Below are 23,277 nucleotides of genomic sequence, written 5' to 3'. Positions count from 1 at the left end.
TTTTGACCTCCAAGCAGTAAATGCTACCATAACAAAACTGATACTTGTCTGTTGTATGTATTTTTATTACTTTTTTCTCTAGAATGGCTATTCTGGTTTTTAGCTCCAGAAGTTGAAGTGTAGGCAGAGCCTCTATACTCCACCTGGTGTCTGAATCATCATTTATTTTGGTATTAAGTTTGGATAACATTTCTTGCATGTTTTTCATAATACTAGCTTAATCGTCTTAATTTTTAATCGGTTATTTATTGTTAGATTTCTACATGTTTATATTTATTGGCATTAAAAAATTATATCAGTAGAGGGGGTAGAGGCATTGGTTATGTTCACATCTGGGAAATGTTTTCGTTTTAATATTAATGATCACTTAATGATTTGTAAAAATAATTTCATCTGCCTCATATTTCATCATGGGATTTAACTTTATTAATTCACATAGTTAAAAAGGGTAGATGGCTGTATGTTGACCTACAGTTGTACCCCAGGGAAATATTTTATGGTAATGTGCTGTAACTAAACCAACAAGTACTCCCGTTCCATTCATTTATCTATGTCCTGTCAGATACCAAAACCCCTCCACATCACTGTATATATATATCCCTCTCTGACAGTTAAAAAGAGGATTCATAGTTAAAATGTATTTAACTTTGTTTTGTGTAGGTTTTTATGTATTAATAGTGAGGCTACCATGTTCTGCTATTATGCCAGGACATAATGGTGAGCTACCATGTTCTGCTATTATGCCAGGACATAATGGTGAGCTACCATGTTCTGCTATTATGCCAGGACATAATGGTGAGCTACCATGTTCTGCTATTATGCCAGGACATAATGGTGAGCTACCATGTTCTGCTATTATGCCAGGACATAATGGTGAGCTACCATGTTCTGCTATTATGCCAGGACATAATGGTGAGTTACCATGTTCTGCTATTATGCCAGGACATAATGGTGAGCTACCATGTTCTGCTATTATGCCAGGACATAATGGTGAGCTACCATGTTCTGCTATTATGCCAGGACATAATGGTGAGCTACCATGTTCTGCTATTATGCCAGGACATAATGGTGAGTTACCATGTTCTGCTATTATGCCAGGACATAATGGTGAGCTACCATGTTCTGCTATTATGCCAGGACATAATGGTGAGCTACCATGTTCTGCTATTATGCCAGGACATAATGGTGAGCTACCATGTTCTGCTATTATGCCAGGACATAATGGGGAGGCTACTATGTTAATTTATTAATGATTTACTCATATACATACATATTTAATGAATTTAAATGTGCATTATGCTCTGAAATATTTGATTTTTTATCAAACACCGGTTATGCAAATATATTTTGAAATACATTCATTCAATATTATTTCCATTATATTTGTATTTAAATTGAAAACAAAATGTGTAAATGTACTGTTACAGTATAATACATGAAATGCACTTCTCTGACCAGTGCCTTAGTTTGTTCCTTTGGCCAAACATTACTGGCTGATAGGCAGAGTTTGCCACAGTTAGGGAAGGCTGACATTCTACAGAGATACAGTTGGGAATTTTTAAGTCATCCCTTCTGGATCACTACTAGTGCTGGGAGAGGCTGGAGAATACTCAATTCAATGCAGAATGTAGATAAAAATATTCACTACATTATTGCAAAATCATTTCCAGGTGCAACTTTCTGATACAAACATCACTAAGCTGTGCACATGCTAACTGCTTAGCAATCCAAAAGGTCATTACCACCATCTGCCACCAGTTGGCCTTATCAACATCAGCTCAAACTCGCCATTTAACACATGAATCCTAGGCTATGAGAACAATGACATGCCACCACCATCGAATGGGTGGTACAGGATGGAAGAAAGAGCAAGAACAAAAGCAACTAATTATTTTAGTTAAAAGTGCTTTTCATCTACAGTGCTGTAGTCTCGAAGTTAGATTTCTGACCTACCAGACTCGATTGCACCTTCAGGCAAGTACCAATGTAAACCAACCCTAACTACTGTAGAAGAGTGAGGCTCACCTAGGCTGCAGTGGTTTGAACAAGAGCCTGAACCAGAAGCTTGGCCATCTTGAGATGTTACCTTGATATGATTTCAGGGGCTTTAGTGTCCCCGCGGCCCGGTCCTTGACCAGGCCTCCACCCCCAGGAAGCAGCCCATGACAGCTGACTAACACCCAGGTACCTGTTTTACTGCTAGGTAACAGGGGCCATCTGGGTGAAAGAAACTCTGTCCATTGTTTCTCGCCGGCGCCCGGGATCGAACCCGGGACCACAGGATCACAAGTCCAGCATGCTGTCCGCTTGGCCAACCGGTTCATGAATAAGTTTGTGGCCATAGCTCACAAGTCAATCCTGGGCCCGGCCCGGGCTTGGGGTGTTGAACACGCAGAACCCTATCCAGGTACAATCCAGGCACACAAAAATGATGCTTGATCTGGGATAAGCAAATCATACTGTACCACCACATACCAGTGAAATGGTAACCAGCCTTATCCTTATCCATCCACAGCACAAATACATGCTAGATGACCCAAGGCCAATAAATAGTGACCGTACAGTACCGTACTTTAGTAGGAAAACCATGAGGAGAAATGCCACTGCTATTATACTAGTGAAATAGACTGTGTGAGAACCAGATGGTAAATTATATCTTGCCCAGTATAAATGAATGGGTCCCAACACAAGGTACAAAGTTCTGAGAATGTACAGTATAATGGGAACTCTCAAGAGGAGAATTGCCACTGCTGAAGGGTATGAACCAATTGGACATAGACGAGAACTTTGGTCTGCAGTTGGTAATACGTAGCTCGGAACCAACTTTAATAGTCTTCTACACACACAATTTTTGTCCATTGTTGTAGCATAAGCCTGCTGCACAAATGATACATACTTCCCTAAGGATAATACAGGGTACTTAGCTGAAAGTGCTGTAATTAGTCTTCTCTGACCACAACCTGCAGCCAAGGTCAACCAAGGATGGAATGTACTCATCTAGTTGTGCTTGTGGGTGTTGAGCCCATGATGAGATGAGGTTGGGTTGTAGGGTTTTTTGTCAGAGCTACCATCTGGTACCCATCTGTGGTAGCGAGCAAGTGGGTTGTTAGATAGCATGGTGGTGATGTGTGATTCCAAGGTGCACCTGGAAAGCCTTTTGAGGTAATGTAAAGCACTTTTCTGTCTACATTCTAGCTGGATAAAGTATTTTTCGGTGTCTCCTTAGCACCAGAATGGTCTAGTGTGAAAAATTCCCTGCTACTTGAGTGTGGAGTGTTAACCTGCTGTGGTTGCAGCAGATAAGATTAGATTAGATTAGACTAGACTACTAGACAGATTGGACCTGATGGCAGTATAATTTTGCATTAGTAAGTAACTGAATGGAATAGCTCTGAGACACTAAACTTTGTAGTTCTATGTACTCCTGGAAGCAGTGAAAGGACAACTTAAAATTCTGTAAAGCTTTTCATTTTAATAGATGTTTGAAATAAATGGATAAGTACTGAGTACAGTATATATTTACAGGCAGAGTTGATGAAAATCCATTGACATTTTTCTTTGAATAAAGCAAACAGCTGAATGTTCTTAATGCATGCAGCATTTTCACACATTTTTTTTGCACTGGATGTTTCTTCCAAAAAAAAAAAAAAATGGGAAGTCTGTTATTTTGATTAAGTATTTGAGATAATACCAGAGCAACAGTTGGATACCAGTGACGCTGTGTAGTATCAATGTTACAAAGGTTAAACTAGTTTTACCTCATGACTTAGCAATGTGTATAAATCAAGTTAATAAGAAGTATGGGAATAAGACAACTGTTTTAACAAATATAGGACACTATTTAATAACCCTGTCAATAGAAATGTCCAGTAATCAATATCCCTGTCAATAGTTAGAGCGTAAATAGAACAGTGAGTACACAGCTAATAATATTGTAGGACATTTTTTTGCATTTAACACTTTGCCTGGCCTGATGGGCAACCCACAGCGCACCGCAAGGTAGGCCGGGCGGTGCCCGTGAGCACACAACCCAATGTTAAACTCTTTCACTCGCAATGTTTATACTGTACTTACTAATAAGAATAAGCAAAAATTAATTGATGACGGCATTGACGTCATCTCCTGAACTACATGTATTGTTTTAATGACTCTGCTCCATCACAAAGCTAAAGTGTTAAAAATGCAAAAATAACACTTTAGGGCAGTCTTTTGCATTTTTTAAATTTCTGCTTTTTAGCTAATGGTAGTTAGTTGCTAATACTGAACAGTATATATAAATATAATAAGTTATGCTACGTTTGGGCAGACATTTTTCACTTTTATAATTGTTACTGGTATTCACTTTAATCCATAGTTTTACAATTGTATCATACCGGTATGGAAAATGTCTCTCATAAATGAAGCTGCTTGTTTATTTACTCATAATTTTGTAATTTTTTAGATTCATATGATTTCTGTGAAATATATATAAAGTAAAAGTTCTAAATTTGATTAACTCATACTGTTACATTTAATTATCATATTTTATTATTTTCACTTATTTCTGCAAACTGTACATAGCTGACATACACAACATCCACCTTTAGGCTTATGGATGAAGGTGGATGTTTTCCAGTATACTAAATTTCATTATAATGAAATTTTTAATTTTATTAAATAGCTACGAAGTTAAGCCAACTTGGTCACTCAGCCAAGTGTCATGCTCCTTCAAGAATACTGTGCTTCCTAGCTAGAACTGGTGCACCTGCCATCCTCGACACAGTAGGGATCTTTTGTAATGGATTTCGGTATGTATTAAGTCAAAGCAGGCACTATTATTTCACCCATCAGCCAAAAATGGGGCAGGGAGACATTGGGAAAACCCTGAATACAGCTCATAATTATCACCAAAAATACATTTATATATACTCAGACCTCCTGCAAGCATTGTTGAGATTCAGGTTTGTCAGTGATCATTGCTCTGCTAACCACAAACTAACCAACCGCTATTTAACCATCTTGTTACTATCCCTTCCCCACCCCCAAATGGCAGAGCAAACTATAAACATAGGAACCTGGTGAATCTACCCCACTCTTTGGTGCCTTCATGTGCTCATCTTCAGATCGGTGAGAGGCTAATTGTTTAGTTAAATAAATAGTTGCTTCATCTTGGGACTTTTGCCATCTTTTACAGGGACACAAGCTTTGATGGATGTGTATCGTTTGCATATCTGCCATGCCTTTGTGTGTCCTTCAAGCATCTACTGAGTTTGAAGCGGTCATCATTGTTGATAACCGCTTGTGTTAGTAGTGTGTTCCTCTGACTGCTGCTGCTCTTAAGTTGACCCTTCCTTTCGTTGTTCTTTGGGATCTTTTCCTTGCAACAGTGTTGGTGCTATGCATGCTCATTTGAATATTGTACTGTTGCCACAAGTGCTTGTGTGCACGTGTGGTTCATTCGAACGCTTGGGCTTAACATGGTCTTATTTTTTGGATGGGACCCCTCGGCAGCTCCCCCAAGCTTACCTTTGTATCACCAATCCCCAGCCCAACACACCAGGCTTCTGATTCATCTGTTGCCTACTTTGAGCCACCAGGAAAATCCCAAATTTTGTATCAGAAAACAAGTGAATAGTAACTGCATTAGAACACTTATATTTGAAAGGCTGACTCTCGATCCTCCAAGAACATCTTAGGGGAGCACTTGGTGGACAAATACAGAGCTTGGAAGCACCCACAGGGAATTTACCAGGAAAAGACATGGTCACTTGCAAAAAAAAATCCTTGAGACGGTCGGCTTTATAGCGCGGTCAATAGAGCTTCGGCCTCGTACACGTTGGGTCAGCAGTTTGAGTTTCCTAGAACTCAGTGTACCAGGACCCTAGTCCTGGTCCACTTCACCACCATATCAACACCTTTGCCTGGTGTAACCTGTCCAGTGTCTGTTGATTCTGCTTGACTCTCATCATTGGCTTGCTTTCAGTAATTGGGTGTAGGCTTTTCCTGGAACATTACATTCCACCAAGGGCCATTGCTTTTATAATTTTTTTAGTGCTTTACTAATCGTTTGTTCCAACCACATTACGTGTGTTGTAGCATTCCATTTCACTCTAAATCATGGCCAGGAATGCTTTCACAAAGTTTAGCTTTTATTTTCCTATACTCTGCCAGAGATCTCTGCTCTGAGGGACTGCTGGCCTTTTTGTGTATTTGAAAGATTTTCTGGTAATTATTCAGGGATGGATTAAGAGTTCTCCAGTGTGGCCCTTCCATCACTTCTGACCTGTTAGTGATGGTTGAATAGCACTTATTTTGGCAGTATGTATCCCCTAATAATGTACTTTACCATTAGAAAAAATCCCCACTGCATCTTCAATGGAGAGTCACACCGCTGGTTAAAAACAGTCCTTGAGGGAGCAAAACATTTACGAGTGTTACTTTGTGGCCTGCTCAGGCCTTTTTTTTTATTTATATAAATTACTATTAATGTATATATTATCTTAAAATACTTATTTTATATAGAAAGGCAGATCATGCATGGGCACATTCATTCAATGTAGTTTCATTTTCAAATATTTCATGTAGTTAGCCACAAGTCTGATTTTAGCTCCTGTATTGTTTGTAGTTATTTATTATTTTTCTTGTACATTTTCTAACAGTTTTCCGATCATCAATTTTTATTTTTTCTAGTGGATAATGGATGCCCTATTGTGTAATGGTCTGGGTATCTTCTGTGGGCTTCAATCTCTAAAGTATTTCTCCATGAAGACTTACCACTGGAGAGGCCTCTGGAACATCCCCACATACAGGTACCGTAGACCACTAAACCTGCTTCCAAGGAATAAGAAAAGCATGCTTTTGTCCATGTTGTGTGTCAGCACATTCTTTAATTTTGACTTGCAAGTGTACTACTTAGTGAAACGACATTTAAATCCTTTTATTTGGGTGGGAGGGAATATGCCTTTTAGATTAGTAAAAAATAGCTTACAGTAAGTTTTATTGTCTTGGAGCATGAGAAAACTGAATAGGATTATGGAAGATCCGACTGACCTGAATTCCCAGGGAGTATGTAATTTTTTTTTATTACACCTAAATAAGTGTGTATTGATAGCTTTTGTCACTTACAGAGGGAAGCTGCGACGTATTATGGCTCAATTTGGTCCATATGTATGGGTGGACTTTGATTGGAAACCTTTGTCATCCCTTGGACGTTGGTTCTCCATGCTTGGGATTATTGCCATGGTAAGTGAAAAAATTGCTACTTACCCGCCACACACACACACCTGAAAATACGACGTTGGTACAATGTTCGAACAAATTTAACACCTCCTAACCAGTTATAACAACCAATATAGCAAGTTGTAACAACGTTCTAATACGTCATAAACGCGTTAAGCCAAGATGTAACAATTTTATTACAAATTGTAACAAGCGGAAAATAGAGACAGTTTCGGTTTGTGTTTCCAGAGTAAGTACATCACATCAGAATATTAAAGAAAGCAGGGTACTAAAGTTAGGTGGATTTAAAGAAGGTGCTATGGAAAGTAAAGTTGATGAACCAAGTAAAAATATTTAGTGGAAAGTACAATAGGCAACCTCTGCCTAGCATGAGGATTTGGATAAGAGTGGTAGAGAATGCTTCTGTATACTAGTGCATCCTATTAAAATTCAGATGTCCCTATAAATACTGTATCTCCAAATAACATCAAAGTTTTGCTATTGCATCAGCTCTCCATAATCTGAAGTAGAGACAGTTTAATGGAAGTATTCACTGAAAAATCTGGATTGGGTACAATAACTTTTAGCCAATCAGATTTATTCACTATTTTTACAGTTAATGTACTGTAATTGTAGTAGTCAATATTATGATGGTTTTTAATAACCTAATATAAACTGTAAACTGTACCTAACAATTTGTATGTGACACTTCTGAGCATGGACTCTTCATTGCTTTCCTCGACAGGTCCTTGTACCCAGGTCATTGATAACACTGTGTCAAGGAACATTGCAAATGGTCCTGCCATGTAATTTAGAGGTGAGGAGACAGCGTATGTCACCTTTAAGCAGCAATTGTAAATGCAATACAAGCCAATTATCACTTACATACTCCTGAGGGAATTAGCCACAACCAAACTGCCAACAGGTGGTAGCTGGGCCTCCACTACAGGGGTCAGATTAACTGGCAATCTTCACATCTTGTTAGGTATCGCATCCAGCTCTGTACAGGCCGAATCAGTTAAGTTGACTTTACACTCCTGGAAACTGTGTGCAGGGAATACATTGCTTTAGAATTCACTGCAATGTATGGTGCTCAGGTGTTTGACTTGGACTATACACTGTATATCCACTTTATCTTTGTTTCAGGGTGTTCTTCCCTAGTGCTGATCATTGAGGGGGCCAATTGCCCTAAAATCTATCTATCTATTCTATTATTGTCTGATATAGCCATGATTTTTTTAGACTGTCTCTAGCCTAGACCTTGTTGCTGAGCTCTTTATTGTACACACACTGAGGCTAGTAGGCAGGCATGGCAGCTCTGTAGCCAGGTTTTCCTAGAGTGAAGGTGATTGATTTTGCTTTAGTCTAGGCCCTCGGACATTTTCTCTTTATTCTTGTCCTGCTTTTTGTGGCCAGGTGTGTCTTTTTGTGCATGTTCAGGATTTAGTGATCAGGATTCTGTTAATAACAGTGTTTTGGCTAGTGTTAGCAGTGTGCATAGTGATAATTGGGCAGCACTTAACTGTCTGGTGTTGAGTGTGTACTCAACTAGTTGTGCTTGTGGGGGCTTGAGCTTCGGCTCTTTGTTCCTGCCTCTCAACTGTCAATTAACTGGTATACAGGTTCCTAGGCCTATTGGGCACACTCATATCTACATTTGAAAATGTGTATGGAGTCTGCCTCCACCACATCATGTCCTAATGGGGTCTAGGGTTGTGCTTAATTCATTTGCTCCAAAATTATCACACCCCACCAGAACTGCTTAGTGGTTTGTAACAGTGCATAAACATGTAAATAGTTAATATAATGTATATATAGTGTAATAACCACAAAAATAGTATATTTTACTGTTCTAAAATTATATTGTGGTGCACATATCAGTGGCAAGTATATCTGTGTAATGCCAATGTTCTACACATTTTGTGATATAAATAACATTATTGACAGGTCAATATCTCATTGCACTGGAAAAAAAATCATGGTATTATAACAATAAAAATGCAAAGAAAGTAACATGTTTTCAATGCATTCAGTTAAAACTTGATGCAAAATGTGTGGGGCCAAGCTGTGCTCAGATCGCTGGTTACAAGATTATCTTCCTCCAGAACGTCTTAGTGCCTCCTAACAGTGTGTAAGCATGTCAGTAGGTATATACAACGTGTGTCTACAGTGTAATAACAAAAACTGCATCTTTCATTATATAAGAATATTTCCCCATGTTCTATGATATCATTTCCACTAATATTGACAACCCAATAGATAATTGCACTGACCAAATCTATAGAAAAAATATTTTAATACTGGTAGGAGAAAAAAAAAATTAAATGATTAAATGTGTGTAGCAACTCCCCCCATCCCTTCCTCCTGGAGTAACTCGACCCAGAATTTGCATTGTGAGCGATAAAGATTTCATGCTGTCATTGTGACTTCATCACAGCCGAGACAAGTAACTTAGAAATTTTATTTTATCTTTCCCATGATCATGGAATGCATTTTTAACAAAAATAGAAAAAGAACTTTTGTAATTTTTTCTTGTATACAGGACGGTTGTCGACTGTTTGTGAAGTTGAAGGGTTAAAGCAAATATGATAAATTTGTATGAAATACCCGAATTAATGCAATTCATCATGTGTTGCATTTTGCACATACTCCAGCATGTATACATACTGTACTGAATAATTAGCATATTTTGTGCCTTTGTTAGCTGAAAGAAGAGTATGACTGACTGTGGATAATAAAAGTAATAATGGATATAGAGATACAGTACATTATGGCCCAAGACAGCTACAGTATCGAAGACATTACCCCGCCAATTCATACCTGTAGTGCTTCAAGTTTTTTCTTTGACTGCATATAATATAAATCATTTTTGTTTTTTTCAGTTTCTCCTGGCAGAGCTCAACACATTTTATTTGAAGTTTGTGTTATGGGTAGAGCCAGGACACTGGGCTAACTTAGTACGTCTTGCCTTTATTTTGCCTTGGGGGGCTGTTGCCCTGAGAGAAGTGTTCCAGTTCCTGGATGATCCGTAAGTGTATTTGTTTATCATTTGCCAACGCCAATTTTGGCCAAATTATATTATCACTTCATTAATTTCTAAAGTAAATATTGTACTCGCAATACTGTAATTGGTTTGTTCTTGGGTTATCATAATTTAGAAACCTAAATGTTTTTGAACAGCAACATTAGAGAGTGACAATGTTACCATTGCCACTCTAATCATCATTACTATTATCATTATTATTCTTACTTTTAAGATTAGTTTAATGTACAAATGGGAGTTTCATGTTATCCTAAACCTAGCAGCTACCAGGGGAAAAGTCTCCCTGTAATGGACCATGTCTCTCTTATTCTGAAGGACACTGGGTATGGAAAAGTGTTAAATTTAGAAGATGAAATTTAACATTTAAATTTGAAAAAAAAAAAATTACTTCCGTCATTACAGAAATGCTGGGTTGAAGATTGAAGATAATTATGACCAGATAATTATATGAAAAGACTGGATAATTATGAATAATTATATGACCATGATAATTATGAAAAGACTGGACCAGGAAGTCTTTCGAAGCCTGAGATGTCACTACAGTACATGAATACATTCATGAGGAAGTGTGAAGAAGTTTAGCTCTTCTCACTATTAAGGACTGTGTAATATTGCAAAAGTTTGCAGTTTGGTTCAAATTTTCAATTTAACCACTGTGATGCACAGTGTTTATTGGGACATTTTCCCTGTGCACCGAAAGTCAGGTGCTCCCAAATTTTTTTTTATCTTTGTAAAATGATAAATTCCCTTCCCTGAACACGTACATGTAAAAAAAGATAAAAATAAATTCCACTTACTTTGGTTGTGGGGATGTGGAGAAGAGGGCGTGTTTCCTGTGACCACCCCAAGAGGTGGTCACACGGGCCACTCAAGCACTGCCAGTTGCCTCAAATATATTTTCAATTATTTGTTCTATGTATTTCCAATGCAGTTTTATTTGTTTGCTTTTTATCGTATATGATGCATGTTTGTGTCCTTTACATTATGTATACATTAGAACGTTCATAATGTTCCATGGAACTGCGATACATATTAGTAATGTGTCCTCAATAAATGTTTATTGTTGCAATATTACTTGTTCAAAATTCACTAAAATTACAATATGTACAGTTTCACACACTATTTACACAGTAACACACTGTATTACACACTCAGTACTTCGGAAGTGAGTGATAATCAAGAAAACAGTTCTTGGTACACAGACCAATTTCGCTCACGATCTTTGCACTGGGATCTTTGCACTTTGTAAATATGCATCAGGTTAATTAAAACAGATTTTCACTTCCTGTTTCTTTGTTCTGTGTTCTTGCAAATAACACACTCACGTACACCCTTGGCTTTAGTACCTGTAGGTGGTATATAGCGAAGCTTGTGAAGTGTTAGGTAGTGTTGAAAAGATCACTTTGTAAGGTATTCTGGAAGAGATTTAGGTATTTTGGAAGAGTTTCAGTCATTATGGAAGAGATTCAGCCATTCTGGAAGAGATTCGGCTATTCTTGACAACATCGATGGAAAACACCACCATGGAAGCCACTAACACTGTTCATCTATGCTACTTGTATCAGATACAACATCACTGAACCCAGAAAACGATTCATCTATGTATCATCTATAAAAAAAATTGTAGATAACATGGGTGAGCATGGGTGGAGCTCAGTTACAACTGATATGCTCGCTGTATCGTCCTCATTGGTGCTGTATCATTTGCATCCGACCCTTGTGTTATGTCCATATTGTGCCTAGCTTCATCAATATCATGACCCTTATGTTATTCAAACAATAAGGTCTAAATTTCACCCACAGAGAGCGATCTTTCAACACCGCTTCTGATAGGTGTTTGGGAGCCAGAAGCGTGTGCGCCACCCATGGTTGCTCACTTGGAACTGAGCCAGCCAGCAACCCTAGGACATTCTAGGGATTTTTTCCAATATGGCTGCCTCTCACTGGAGGTGCCAAGAATCCATTTCGTACATGACCTACGGCACAAGTGTTTTGAATGGGTACGAAATATTAAAAAGGTGTTTTCTCGGTTGGCGCAGCTTCCCATTGACTGAGTTTTCTCAGTTGGCGCAGCACAGTGGTTAAAGAAATGTTGGTTGAAAAAATTAGCTCGATTTATACTTGCTGATTTTGTTGGGAACTTTGGCAGTTTTATATCTAATACAAATAAGAGGCTACCCTGAGGTGGTTTCGGGGCTTAGCGTCCCTGCGGCCCGGCCCTCGACCAGGCCTCCAGATACAGTGGGTACCAGCACAAGAGAATGGTTAGATTTAGTGAAAGGCATTAAGGCTGCAGAAGTGATAAACTTACTAAATAGTCCTTAATAGTAAGAAGAGCTAAACTACTTCACACTTCCTCATGAATGTATTCATGTACTGTAGTGACATCTTAGGCTTTGAATGACTTCCTGGTCCAGTCTTTTCATAATTATCATGATCATATAATTATTCATAATTATCCAGTCTTTTCATATAATTATTCACAATTATCCAGTCTTTTCATATAATTATTCATAATTATCCAGTCTTTTCATATAATTATTCACAATTATCCAGTCTTTTCATATAATTATTCATAATTATCCAGTCTTTTCATATAATTATTCATAATTATCCAGTCTTTTCATATAATTATTCATAATTATCCAGTCTTTTCATATAATTATCTGGTCATAAATATCTTCAATTTTCAACCCAGCATTTTTGTTAGCTTCTAAATGACAGAAGTAATTTTTGTCAAATTTAAATGTTAAATTTAATCTTCTAAATCTATATCTTCTTTAACACAAAAATGGTTAGATTTGGTGAAAGGCATTAAGGCTCCAGAAGTAATAAAATTAATAATCTGAGAATCTTAAGCAGGACATTAATGAATGGATAGATTGACAATGATGCTCCTGCAATAAAAAAAATTATAATGGTGAAGATCCTACTATTATACTGTAGTTCTAAATCCTAAAAAACAATCCAAGGGGTACTAATGAACAAACCCTTAGAGTATTTTCAAAAGGAAGATTTTAAAGGATTAGAAGATTCAATTTATTTTGTTATCTAAGAAGGAATTCCTCTTAATAGGTAATTTGCCTATCATCTTCATAAGGTGCTTTTCTCTCATTCAGAAACATCACTGAAATTAAATAAAAACATATACTGTTGCATAAGCAGCCTTCTAAACCATCATTATTTCTATCCTTCCCTTGGACTTTAACGTGCCCAACACTATCATTATTCCATTCCTAAATGTGGGGTATCAAGTCCCGTTAGATGGATTATAGCACATTTTATTGTAAGTAAATTAAAGGAATTCATGCTTCCATATAGTTTAATGATGGTAATGAAATACAAGGTCTCGTATATGATTAACCTATGGTCCCAACATCAGTATGTACAAATGGTATTTGCAGCACTTAAATTTTTAATTCAAAACCAACATTAGAATTTAATGACTGTACTGTTTTTCAAGATGCAGAGAAGACTAGTAGCAAAATACCTTGCATCATGTTATGCATTTTTTATACATACAGTAATATGTAATATATATATATATATATATATATATATATATATATATATATATATATATATATATATATATATATATATATATATATATATATACACATACACATACATACACTGTATGTGAGTATAGTAGTGCACTGTATTCATTATTAAGTACTGGGTAATTCTTGTCTTAGTTATTTTATATGGAGTCATTCATTATATACATGGAGTGTGTAGCCTATATTGCCCTATATTGAACGTGGTATTAATCTTCCAGTGACTGTATGAAGTTTGGACGGCAGTCGTGGCTCTTCCTGGCCATCGTCACCACAGAACTGCTTATTGTTATTAAGTTCGGCTGGGAAACTGTGACCATTCCATTTCCGAGGTAATAAGTTTTGTTAAACAATCGTAATGAAATTTCTAAATGAATGAATAGATGTAAACATTGATCAGTGTTTATGAGATAAACTCTCATCAAAGTGCATGAGACATGTGCATGAAGATACGAAGGTTTCATATTTTAACATAACCGTTATAAAGTATAGTTAATTAAATTTTAGAAACGGATAATAAAACCTTAAAAATTTGCTCTCAAATTTTGACCTTGTATCATGTTCTAGTTTATTTTATAAATTTCTGCTTTCTTAAGTAATGGGTCACTTCAATACCAGTCATTAGTAGAGGCTGTATATGGAATTGGCTTCTATGGTTCATATTTTTTTGTTTTGAACATCAGTTGCTGTTAGTTACAGTATGAGGTTCTCATTATTTGTTCACAAATTGTTGCATTGTACCCAGGGAGTAGAGCAGCTTGGGGTTAAGCTCAGTACTGACTGCCCAAGTCATTAGTTGTACATGTAGCATGACAGATGATAGATTTTGATGTTTATATTTCAACTAATTTCTGGCCTGACAAAGCATAGTAATGAGCAAGGTTTACTGTAAGGTAGTAATGAGCAAGGTTTACTGTAAGGTAGTAATGAGCAAGGTTTACTGTAAGGTAGTAATGAGCAAGGTTTACTGTAAGGTAGTAATGAGCAAGGTTTACTGTAAGGTAGTAATGAGCAAGGTTTACTGTAAGATAGTAATGAGCAAGGTTTACTGTAAGATAGTAATGAGCAAAGGTTTATTGTAAGATAGTAATGAGCAAGATCTTTAATGGAAGAGGGAAGTGGAGTATTATTTATAGATAAGTCTGTACCATGAAGAGAAGGAGCAGACCAGATTATCTTTAGCTACAGCTACCGTAATACAAATTGCAACCACTATGCACATCTCTGGTGCTGTATAGAACAGCAGCATGAATATGTTGCATATGTATAGCATGTATAGACTTTGGAGGTGGCTATATTACTGATTTTTCTCTTCCAGCCATGTTGTAACATTGTGGATGGCCATATTCTTAATTCTGGTGCTATGGACTGTATGGAATTTCTACATTGATCCACACACTTTCAAGTAAGTGTCCATGATAGCTGTGGCATGGCAAAGCTGGATTTGTTTATGTACATCTGATTAGTGTGTTTTTTATGTGTTAAATAGGTGTGATGCTTATTATTTGTCTCATAATGTTTTTTTTCTTATCTTACAAATAAAGTTTCATTCATGAGTCAAAGGACACTGGAAAGTTGGAGGTGGTTAGCCCCAAGCACCTGGCCTCCAGCCTTGTACACACACACACACAATAACAGGCATTTTCTTGTAGGTACAGTATAGACCAGATGGTTACCTGATGGTGCCCGAGTTTGTCTGTGTCTCCTCTCTTTCCCCCCCCCCCCTTCCTTTTTACCCCCACCCCTCCCTCTCCATCCCTTTTTACCCTCACCCCTCCCCCTCCATCCCATTTTCCTCCACCCCTCCCCTCCATCCCTTTTCCCCACCCCTTTTTACCCTCACCCCTCCCCCTCCATCCCATTTTCCTCCACCCCTCCCCTCCATCCCTTTTCCCCACCCCTCCCCCTCCATCCCTTTTAGCAATTTAAAAAAAATCAGCAATTTCTCCTGCTTTAAAGGGAAAGAGAGTATTAAGCAGTACCCAAGGTAGGACAGCACAAGTGATTTGAATAGTACGAGAATTGTGATAGGATTCCTGAATTTGAGGGTTCTCGTAATTGTTCCCATCATTTTTCTAGCTGGTGCTATATTTGCTTGGTTATTTTCCCCTAAACATTAGGTTGTCAGACATCATTATTCTCAGATCTTTTACATGTTGCTTTCTTACTATGAGCTGATTTGATTGTTTTGTACCCTGTATTTTGTTTAACGTCTTCATTTCACCATACCTAAGTACTGTACCTGGTATTTATCACTGTTAAACATCATGTTATTTTCTGCTGGCTTTAATCAAAAACTTTATTATTAGCTTATAGTTTTTTAAAATCTTCTACAAAAGTAAGTTTCATTCTGAATTTTGTGTCGTCTGCAGAAGATGACACGAAGCTGTGACTTGTAATTATGTCTATATCTGATATGAGAATGAGGAAAAGCAGTGGTACATATGACTGTGCCCTGAGATAGAGCTTTTCACTGTGCTTGGACTTGATTTATTTGATTGACTGTTACTCTTTGCATTCTGTGTGACAAAACTTTTAATATCCATTGCCCTACGTTACCTGTTATACCTATTGACCTCATTTTATAGGCTATTACTCTATGGTTACATGTATCAAATGCCTTTGTAAAATTTGTGTATTCTATTTTTTTGTCACGTGCATCAGTGATTTTGTCATAGTGGTAAAGCAGCTGCAAGAGACATGATCTTTGGACTCTTAAATCTATGTTGACCTGGGTTGTGGAGGTCATTTGTCTTAATAAAACTGGAGATCTGACTTCTGATCACTCTCTCAAATACTTTTGTTATGTGGGATGATAGTGCAACTGGTCTACAATTCTTGGCCAATGCTTTGTTTCCTCCCTTGCATGGGACAGCTATATCTGGTGATTTCAGCACTTCTGGTATCTCTCCAGTGTTTAAGCTTTTTCTCCACACTACAACGAGTGTTTGTGCTACCGGCACTTTGCATTTCTTTATAAATATTTAATTTGAGGAGTCTGGACCCCGGGGCAATACGCTTAAAATATCTGAAAATTAAAGCCTTGGATAAATATTGTCTGTCAGGTTTAAGTAAACGTTAATGTTTTCTGGAAAAAAAAGCTTCTGCATAATAGTATTGTGGAATAAGAGCAAAAATATGTTTTGCATTAGATGCAAATATCCAAGAGCAAACATTTACTGAAGATTATATTGGAAATTTGAAAAGTTTGAAGTGTTTGATAGTTTTATGTATGACAAGTGTGGAATGAGTAAGGAATCTGCATCAAGTGATACTATAGCCCACATACTGTGCATAATTTTGACAATACTTTCTTTAGGTATGAATAGGTAAAAGATTTCAGCACTGTGAATGACATTTAGCATTTTATGAGATTATAGAGTTGACAGGTACATTGAAGAAGATAAGTGTTTCAGCACTTTACAATGCTAGTGGTAGTGGTGAAAATCAAGTGGTTCTCTAGAGTTGACAGCCAAAATAGCAGTGACAGTTGCCCTTTATTTAAACAGACTACACTAAACTGCATATTTGTGTATGTATGGAACAATGTTCAGCATATTCTAGAAATATATTCAGTATAAGTTTTGTGAGAGTGGATACCCTGTTGCTACAGGGTGCAGTTCTTTGTGGGTTCTGTTAAGTCCTTAAGTCTTGCAGAACTTGTTTGCTTGTTTACCCCGTCAGTCTAGAAATGAAAGATTGTCAGAGAATTAGAACAGTAGGTAAGTAAAGTTTCCCTAGAAAGTAACATAAGTGTTTGTAATACTATTCAAAAGGAAAAACTAAGTCAAAAGCACAGGTTAACTTGCTTTGTGTTTTGTGGGTCAAGAATATTAATTTTTGCTTTTATAGGCTAATATTTATGTTGAAATAGAAAAGTACATTAGTTTTTGGAACATAAGTTACATAATTTTTAGCAAATGCATTTACATGGTGGCATTAAGAAATCTTTTGTTTCAGGGTGGACTCCCAAGATGTTGAACGGCGGCGTGAACACTGGAGTCAAGTTAGAGCTATTGAGACCAAGCTAAGCCCTTCAGAATCCACGTTATTCATACCAAAGTTTTTTTTTGACAAGTTCTTGCAAAAAGGAAACAAAGAAGACTGATGTGTTTGTCATTAAAATCTAGAGATATACCACTTGACTACAAATTATGGTTGAAGAATATCATGAATGGTAATGTAATCTGAGAGTGCTAAACATGTAGCATTGCTAATTCTCACTATGTATAAATATATTAAATGGAGATGGTTACAAAAATTATATTATCCAATTAATTTTGTTATGCAGGATGATACCTGACCTTGTTTTTTTTTTTTTGTAATAGGGAATGTGTTGAAGCAGTGACTTGTGTAAATATTAAGCAATTCTCATAGTGCTTTTTATAGAAATTTAATAATTCAAAGAAATATGAATTGGATTTGAATTTAAATTATGGGGTATACTAATCCTTTTCTAACTTTATTATGTGCAAGAGGTTACAGTTGTAAAAAGAATTATCAGAAATTATAAAGCACATGTGATATTGTGGTTTTTTAATATGTGGTTTCTAAATATTTGAGGAAATTTGTGCGACCAGTGTAGCTGGCTAATTTGTGCAGTGAGGGATTACTTCAGTTAACAATCATCATGAATGCATATTATCATAATTTCTTTTGCAAATTTGGTAACATATGAATTCAACCAGTCTGCAGATATTTTGTCCTTTCTTGTTAGGTATTCCTAAATCTTATGGTTTTATTATGTTAATTTTATGTGCAAGGGGGCCCTTAAATTGCTCCTGAAGCCAGAGCCTTATGGACCACCCATGGCACAATACACATGCTGAGTTCCAGTTTACCTATTGTCACTGTGGTAAAGATCTTTGCAGATACATTGTCCACTATGTGACAAGACCATCTCGATTACCACAGAGTTACTGCTTTCACTTATACAAATGAACGGACTTACACGCTCGACATCCATGCATGTGATAATTGGAATCAGGAGGAAAATATATTTTTGCTCTGCTAACTACTACTAAGTAACTAACTGCTGCATCAATTTCCACTAGATGGCAGCACATATCATAAGAGTTGGAGGAGCATACAATCTTCATTTATTGCCTAGCAGTCCACCCTTACACACCATACATGCATGAGTGATTGTTCTGCAGGATGTTTGTCTGCACTAGTGGGTTCCATGTACTTGCTTAATGTTGTGGCTGCCCAATCATTTGTGTGTGTGTGTTTGGTTCTTGTTTACTTCATGTTGGTTTCAGGATTGCCTTCCCCGCTGCTGATTGCCTAAGCAATTAATTAATTGACATGTACCTTATAAAGCATGATTTGGTTTTTCTTATATTTTGCCATTCCTTGACAGTGTCTTGGCCACATGCCTTGGTATAGGGGTGCACTGTTCAGATGCTTTTCCAGAACTTAACCAGTGGTATGAATTTGTGTGGATTACAGATTTAGGGCCAAACACGTCATCTCCTTTGTGTAATTCCTCGGTTGCTCTGCCTAGTTAGATTTAACTTTAAAGTAAACCTGGCTTCTTTTTGTTTGAACATGTCATTTTTTCCTCAAAACCATCCTTTTATTTTTTTATACCACCCATTAATTATTTGTTATCCACAACTAATGGAAATAGTGTATAGATAACTGGCTGCTACAAATAATTACACCTATGGCTTTAAATTCAAATTTCAATGTAACAGAAAAATGGGAAGCATCCTTTGTACAATTATGTATCAGCCACATGAGGTCAACTCATAGGCAGTTAATGGATTGTAAGCCTGCCCCATAATATCCAAATTGCATTGTTCCACGTAGTCCTACACCTTCTTGTTGAACGACCTGATTCTCAGAATAATCGTAAGCTTTGCTTGCTTCCCATTTCCCCTTTCCTCCCCCCCCCCCTCCCCCAACAATGTCTTTTGGTACAATTCTAGATGATCCGACTACTTCAGCATCGAATAAATTGTTGTCGAGTGATTTTGAAAGATTTTTGAAGGGATAACAATATACATACTGGATGTACCATTCGGTTTGACTCGGCAGCAAGACATAGGCATCACCTGAAGACAGCCGTGAAAGTCTGAATGATTAGAATCGAAGCGGTTAGACATTTTCGTGCTTTAAAGGGTTAGATTTATCAAAGTAAGAATTGAAATAAAACAGGAGGGCCAGAAGACAGACAAATTAGATATCTATTTATCAACTGGAAAATAATAGTTTACCACATTGCTTTTTAAAGCATGTCCTTTTTTCAACTTCTGCTCAGTTATTCATTCCTCAGTCCATGCCCGTTGGCAGGATCGATGGTCTTCTGGTACTGGTAACAAACTGCGTGCTCTTAAGGGTATCATGTCACCATGGCCTTCCTCCTACCACCATAACAGGTGGTGGGAAACGGCTTTGGCAAAGTTACGTATTGGCCCCACACATTTAACTCGCAGGCACTTAATGGAGCGCCGCCCTGTTCCTTATTGTCAAAACTGCATTGTCCTTCTTACGGTCGTGCATATCCTTGTTGAATGTCCTAACTTCAAGGATGTGCTTGCGTCTTGCTTTGATACCTTTGATATCATTCGCCTTGTGCGCTTTTGTTCTCATTTTGGCATCCTTAGTGATATTTAGCGCCTTTTGAATATCCTGCACATATGATGGTGCTACATAGCCTTCCCAGCTTGGTGCCTCTTGATAAGTACTTACTTTTTAATTTAAAGCATGTGTGTTTAGACATGCAACTTCACATGAATCTTAATCATATAGAAAGCAATATTCCTCATATAGAAGAGTGTCATAGAGCAAGATAAAGAGATGAGGTTATTATATAAAAGCTGGGGACAGCATATAAATATACAGTAAGAGATGAGTAGAAAGAAAATTGATTTGGGCCTTGGTAATGTGGATATGTTGACCTTGTATTTTGTTTTGGCTGGTAAATAACCTATTCCTTAAATAAATAACCTTAATAACTTGTATTAAGATTAGAAAGTGGAAGTTCTTTTTACCTTCATTGCCTTTGTCTTCCAGCATTCTTCTTTTGTGCTTAATAGTGTTAATTTGTTTTATAAATCTTTGATGCTAGTAAATCCTATTATGTCAAATTTCATGTGCAAATTACATATATATATATTTGCAGCAATGTTTTAAGGTCTGTGGCACTGTGTGGAGATTGTCAAAATTTAAAATGTTGGTAAACTATACATGTACAATGTGAAGAAATCATTCAAAAAGCAATGTCTTTTGCATCTGATCACTTGTACAAGATGATGCCTGCTCAGAATTTGGACAAATTTTTATTCACTAACTTTGAGAGGAAGGATTCTTCTTGATATCTGTTACTATTGCTGTGGTCTAATTTGTTTCTTCCTGCTCAATCATCTTAAAAATTAGTAATGTACCTCTGAAACAAACGTCATTTGTTATGGATGACTGTACGGTGCCTTGCTGGCTGTTAAATCTTTTAAATAAAATCCTTTGGGTACAGAAATCCAATATTGGCCGGTTTTTTGTTTGTTTGTAGTGGTGGTAGTAGTAGTAGTAGTAGTAAACACAAGTAGATTTGTCTATGTACAGTACTAAGTCATAGTAGCATCGCCTTCAATGTACAGTACTAAGTCATAGTGGCATCGCCTTCAATGAAATGGCAGATTAAAGGGCAAAATTTGCCATTTGGAATATTCCCTTCTCTCAAGCATATTCCTCACATGTTACTACCCAATAATACATGCAGCGGTACGTACACAGAAAGCAAAGTGGGTACGTTTATCTAATAACTGACCCTACACCATGAACTGTGATATGAAACAGAACTGGAAATAGAAACTTCTTGAGTTTGCATATTGGTCACAATTAGCGCATGGCCGTTTGATGAAAAGAAACCCGCACCTTCCTGGCAAAATTGCCTTGGTAAACTAATAGCATACTTTGTTAGTATGATAAATTTGGTATACCATTGATGAATTACCTTTGGATATACATCATCAATAATGTATAAGTACAGTACCTCATTTTTACCTGTGGCTTCAATGGTGCTATATTGCCAGACTATAGTGGCTTAGCAGCACCTGATAATTACTCACTCTGTTACTTTACTCTTACAATAAGTAAAAAATAAAAACAAAGAATTGCATGTAATTTTGTAGTAAAAATGATTAGTGTATGTGCTAACATGCATGGGTACACATGAACGGATGCGTGCACCAGCATGTGTACTTGCGTTTGTATACAGTATTTGTGCTAGTTTTCATTTGACTAGTTATTGGATTCAGATATATATGCAATTGTGCAAATTCAGTATGTAATTGCACATGTTTTTTAAATTGTAATTAATGTTTAATATTTGATTTCCCTGCTTGCATAAGGACAATTCATTCCTCTAGCACTAAAATATAATGGCATCCCGAGATGGACAATCAAGGCAACTACTACATATAAATAATACTGTAGTTAACAATACAATTATTTTTTAAGGTTACTATATTATTAAAAAGTAGTGACCAGTTGTTCAAGTGTTCTCGTGCTTATTGATAATTCTTGTTAAAAAAAAAGTTACTTAAATTTACAGTATAAACATGTTGGGTTTCTTAGGCAAGATACAGCATATATTTACCAGAACAGAATGGTGAGAGTGATACAGGTAGAGAGCATTAGTTTGTAATATTCTCTTAAGAGTTTGTGTAGGTGTGAGTACTGTAGTTAGTAACTTAGTGGGACTTCAGTTCAGATATACTGTAGTGCAAGTTACTTATGTAGGTACGAAAATACCTATGCATTTACAGTCACAAGAACAGATCTCAAACATTTCTAATAAAGCAATTTTTTTTTTTAATTTTTTTATTATTCTGATTCCTGAGATTACTGCTGAATGAAAACCTAAATAAATTCAAAAGATTTGACAAACTAGAATGGGGACAGGTCCCATGTAATTCGGATTATTGAACGTAAACAGTACATATGCAGTACATATGTCTTTCTGCAACTGTATAGGCATATGTGATAATACAGTATTTGCACAAATATATGCATTTCCCTGTATGTAAACCATAACCAGAGTTTTGGACCTATATCAAAGTCTTGGATATGATTTCTAAGCCATTCCTTGAAGTTGAACCAGTATGTAAAAAAATAAGTACTGTATATAATGACTTTCACTGATAGAAGCACTGTGCAAAGATGCCACACGTTTCTCAAAAGATGTCATTGTAAATTTATTATGAGGTCAAGTAGCAGAGGAGTCTTAGAGACATCAGCTCCACAAAGGTGGATACTATGAGAAAAAGACAGAAGCTTCGATAAACTCGTCAATATGCTGATTTTTCAGCAGTCTTTGCTAACATGTCCTAGGTGGATATTTGGCCACATGGGCTTTGGTGATGTAACAGGGTTTGGCAGCCTGGTATTTAATTAATGCTCCTGGGCCTCAACATCCCTGTGTTGCCTTGGGTCATCTCTATCTTGGCCAGTTGTCTCTTCATCTTGAACATC

The 23,277-nt window shown here is 36.8% G+C and overlaps 1 protein-coding gene across 3 annotated transcripts in view; it reads left to right on the top strand.

Moving 5' to 3' along the window:
• Positions 1-22,617, top strand: part of LOC123770675 (phosphatidylserine synthase 2) — a 39,832-nt gene extending 17,215 nt beyond the window's left edge. Inside the window, exons 7-12 of one of the 3 annotated variants that reach the window (XM_045762752.2) lie at positions 6,670-6,788; positions 7,107-7,221; positions 10,080-10,225; positions 14,022-14,132; positions 15,119-15,205; positions 17,761-22,617. In XM_045762752.2, coding sequence (XP_045618708.2) covers positions 6,670-6,788; positions 7,107-7,221; positions 10,080-10,225; positions 14,022-14,132; positions 15,119-15,205; positions 17,761-17,908 — 726 coding nt within the window. In that variant the 3' untranslated portion in view covers positions 17,909-22,617. The remainder of the gene's footprint in view (positions 1-6,669; positions 6,789-7,106; positions 7,222-10,079; positions 10,226-14,021; positions 14,133-15,118; positions 15,206-17,760) is intronic. The other 2 variants (XM_045762753.2, XM_045762754.2) reach the window with 2 other exon arrangements.
• Positions 22,618-23,277: the final 660 nt, after the last annotated feature.

The sequence above is a fragment of the Procambarus clarkii genome, chromosome 56, assembly GCF_040958095.1.
Source record: "Procambarus clarkii isolate CNS0578487 chromosome 56, FALCON_Pclarkii_2.0, whole genome shotgun sequence".
In the NCBI taxonomy this organism is placed as follows: domain Eukaryota; kingdom Metazoa; phylum Arthropoda; class Malacostraca; order Decapoda; family Cambaridae; genus Procambarus; species Procambarus clarkii.
The sequence above is the reverse complement of the archived record's forward strand: the minus strand, read 5'-3'. Positions and strand labels throughout refer to the sequence as shown.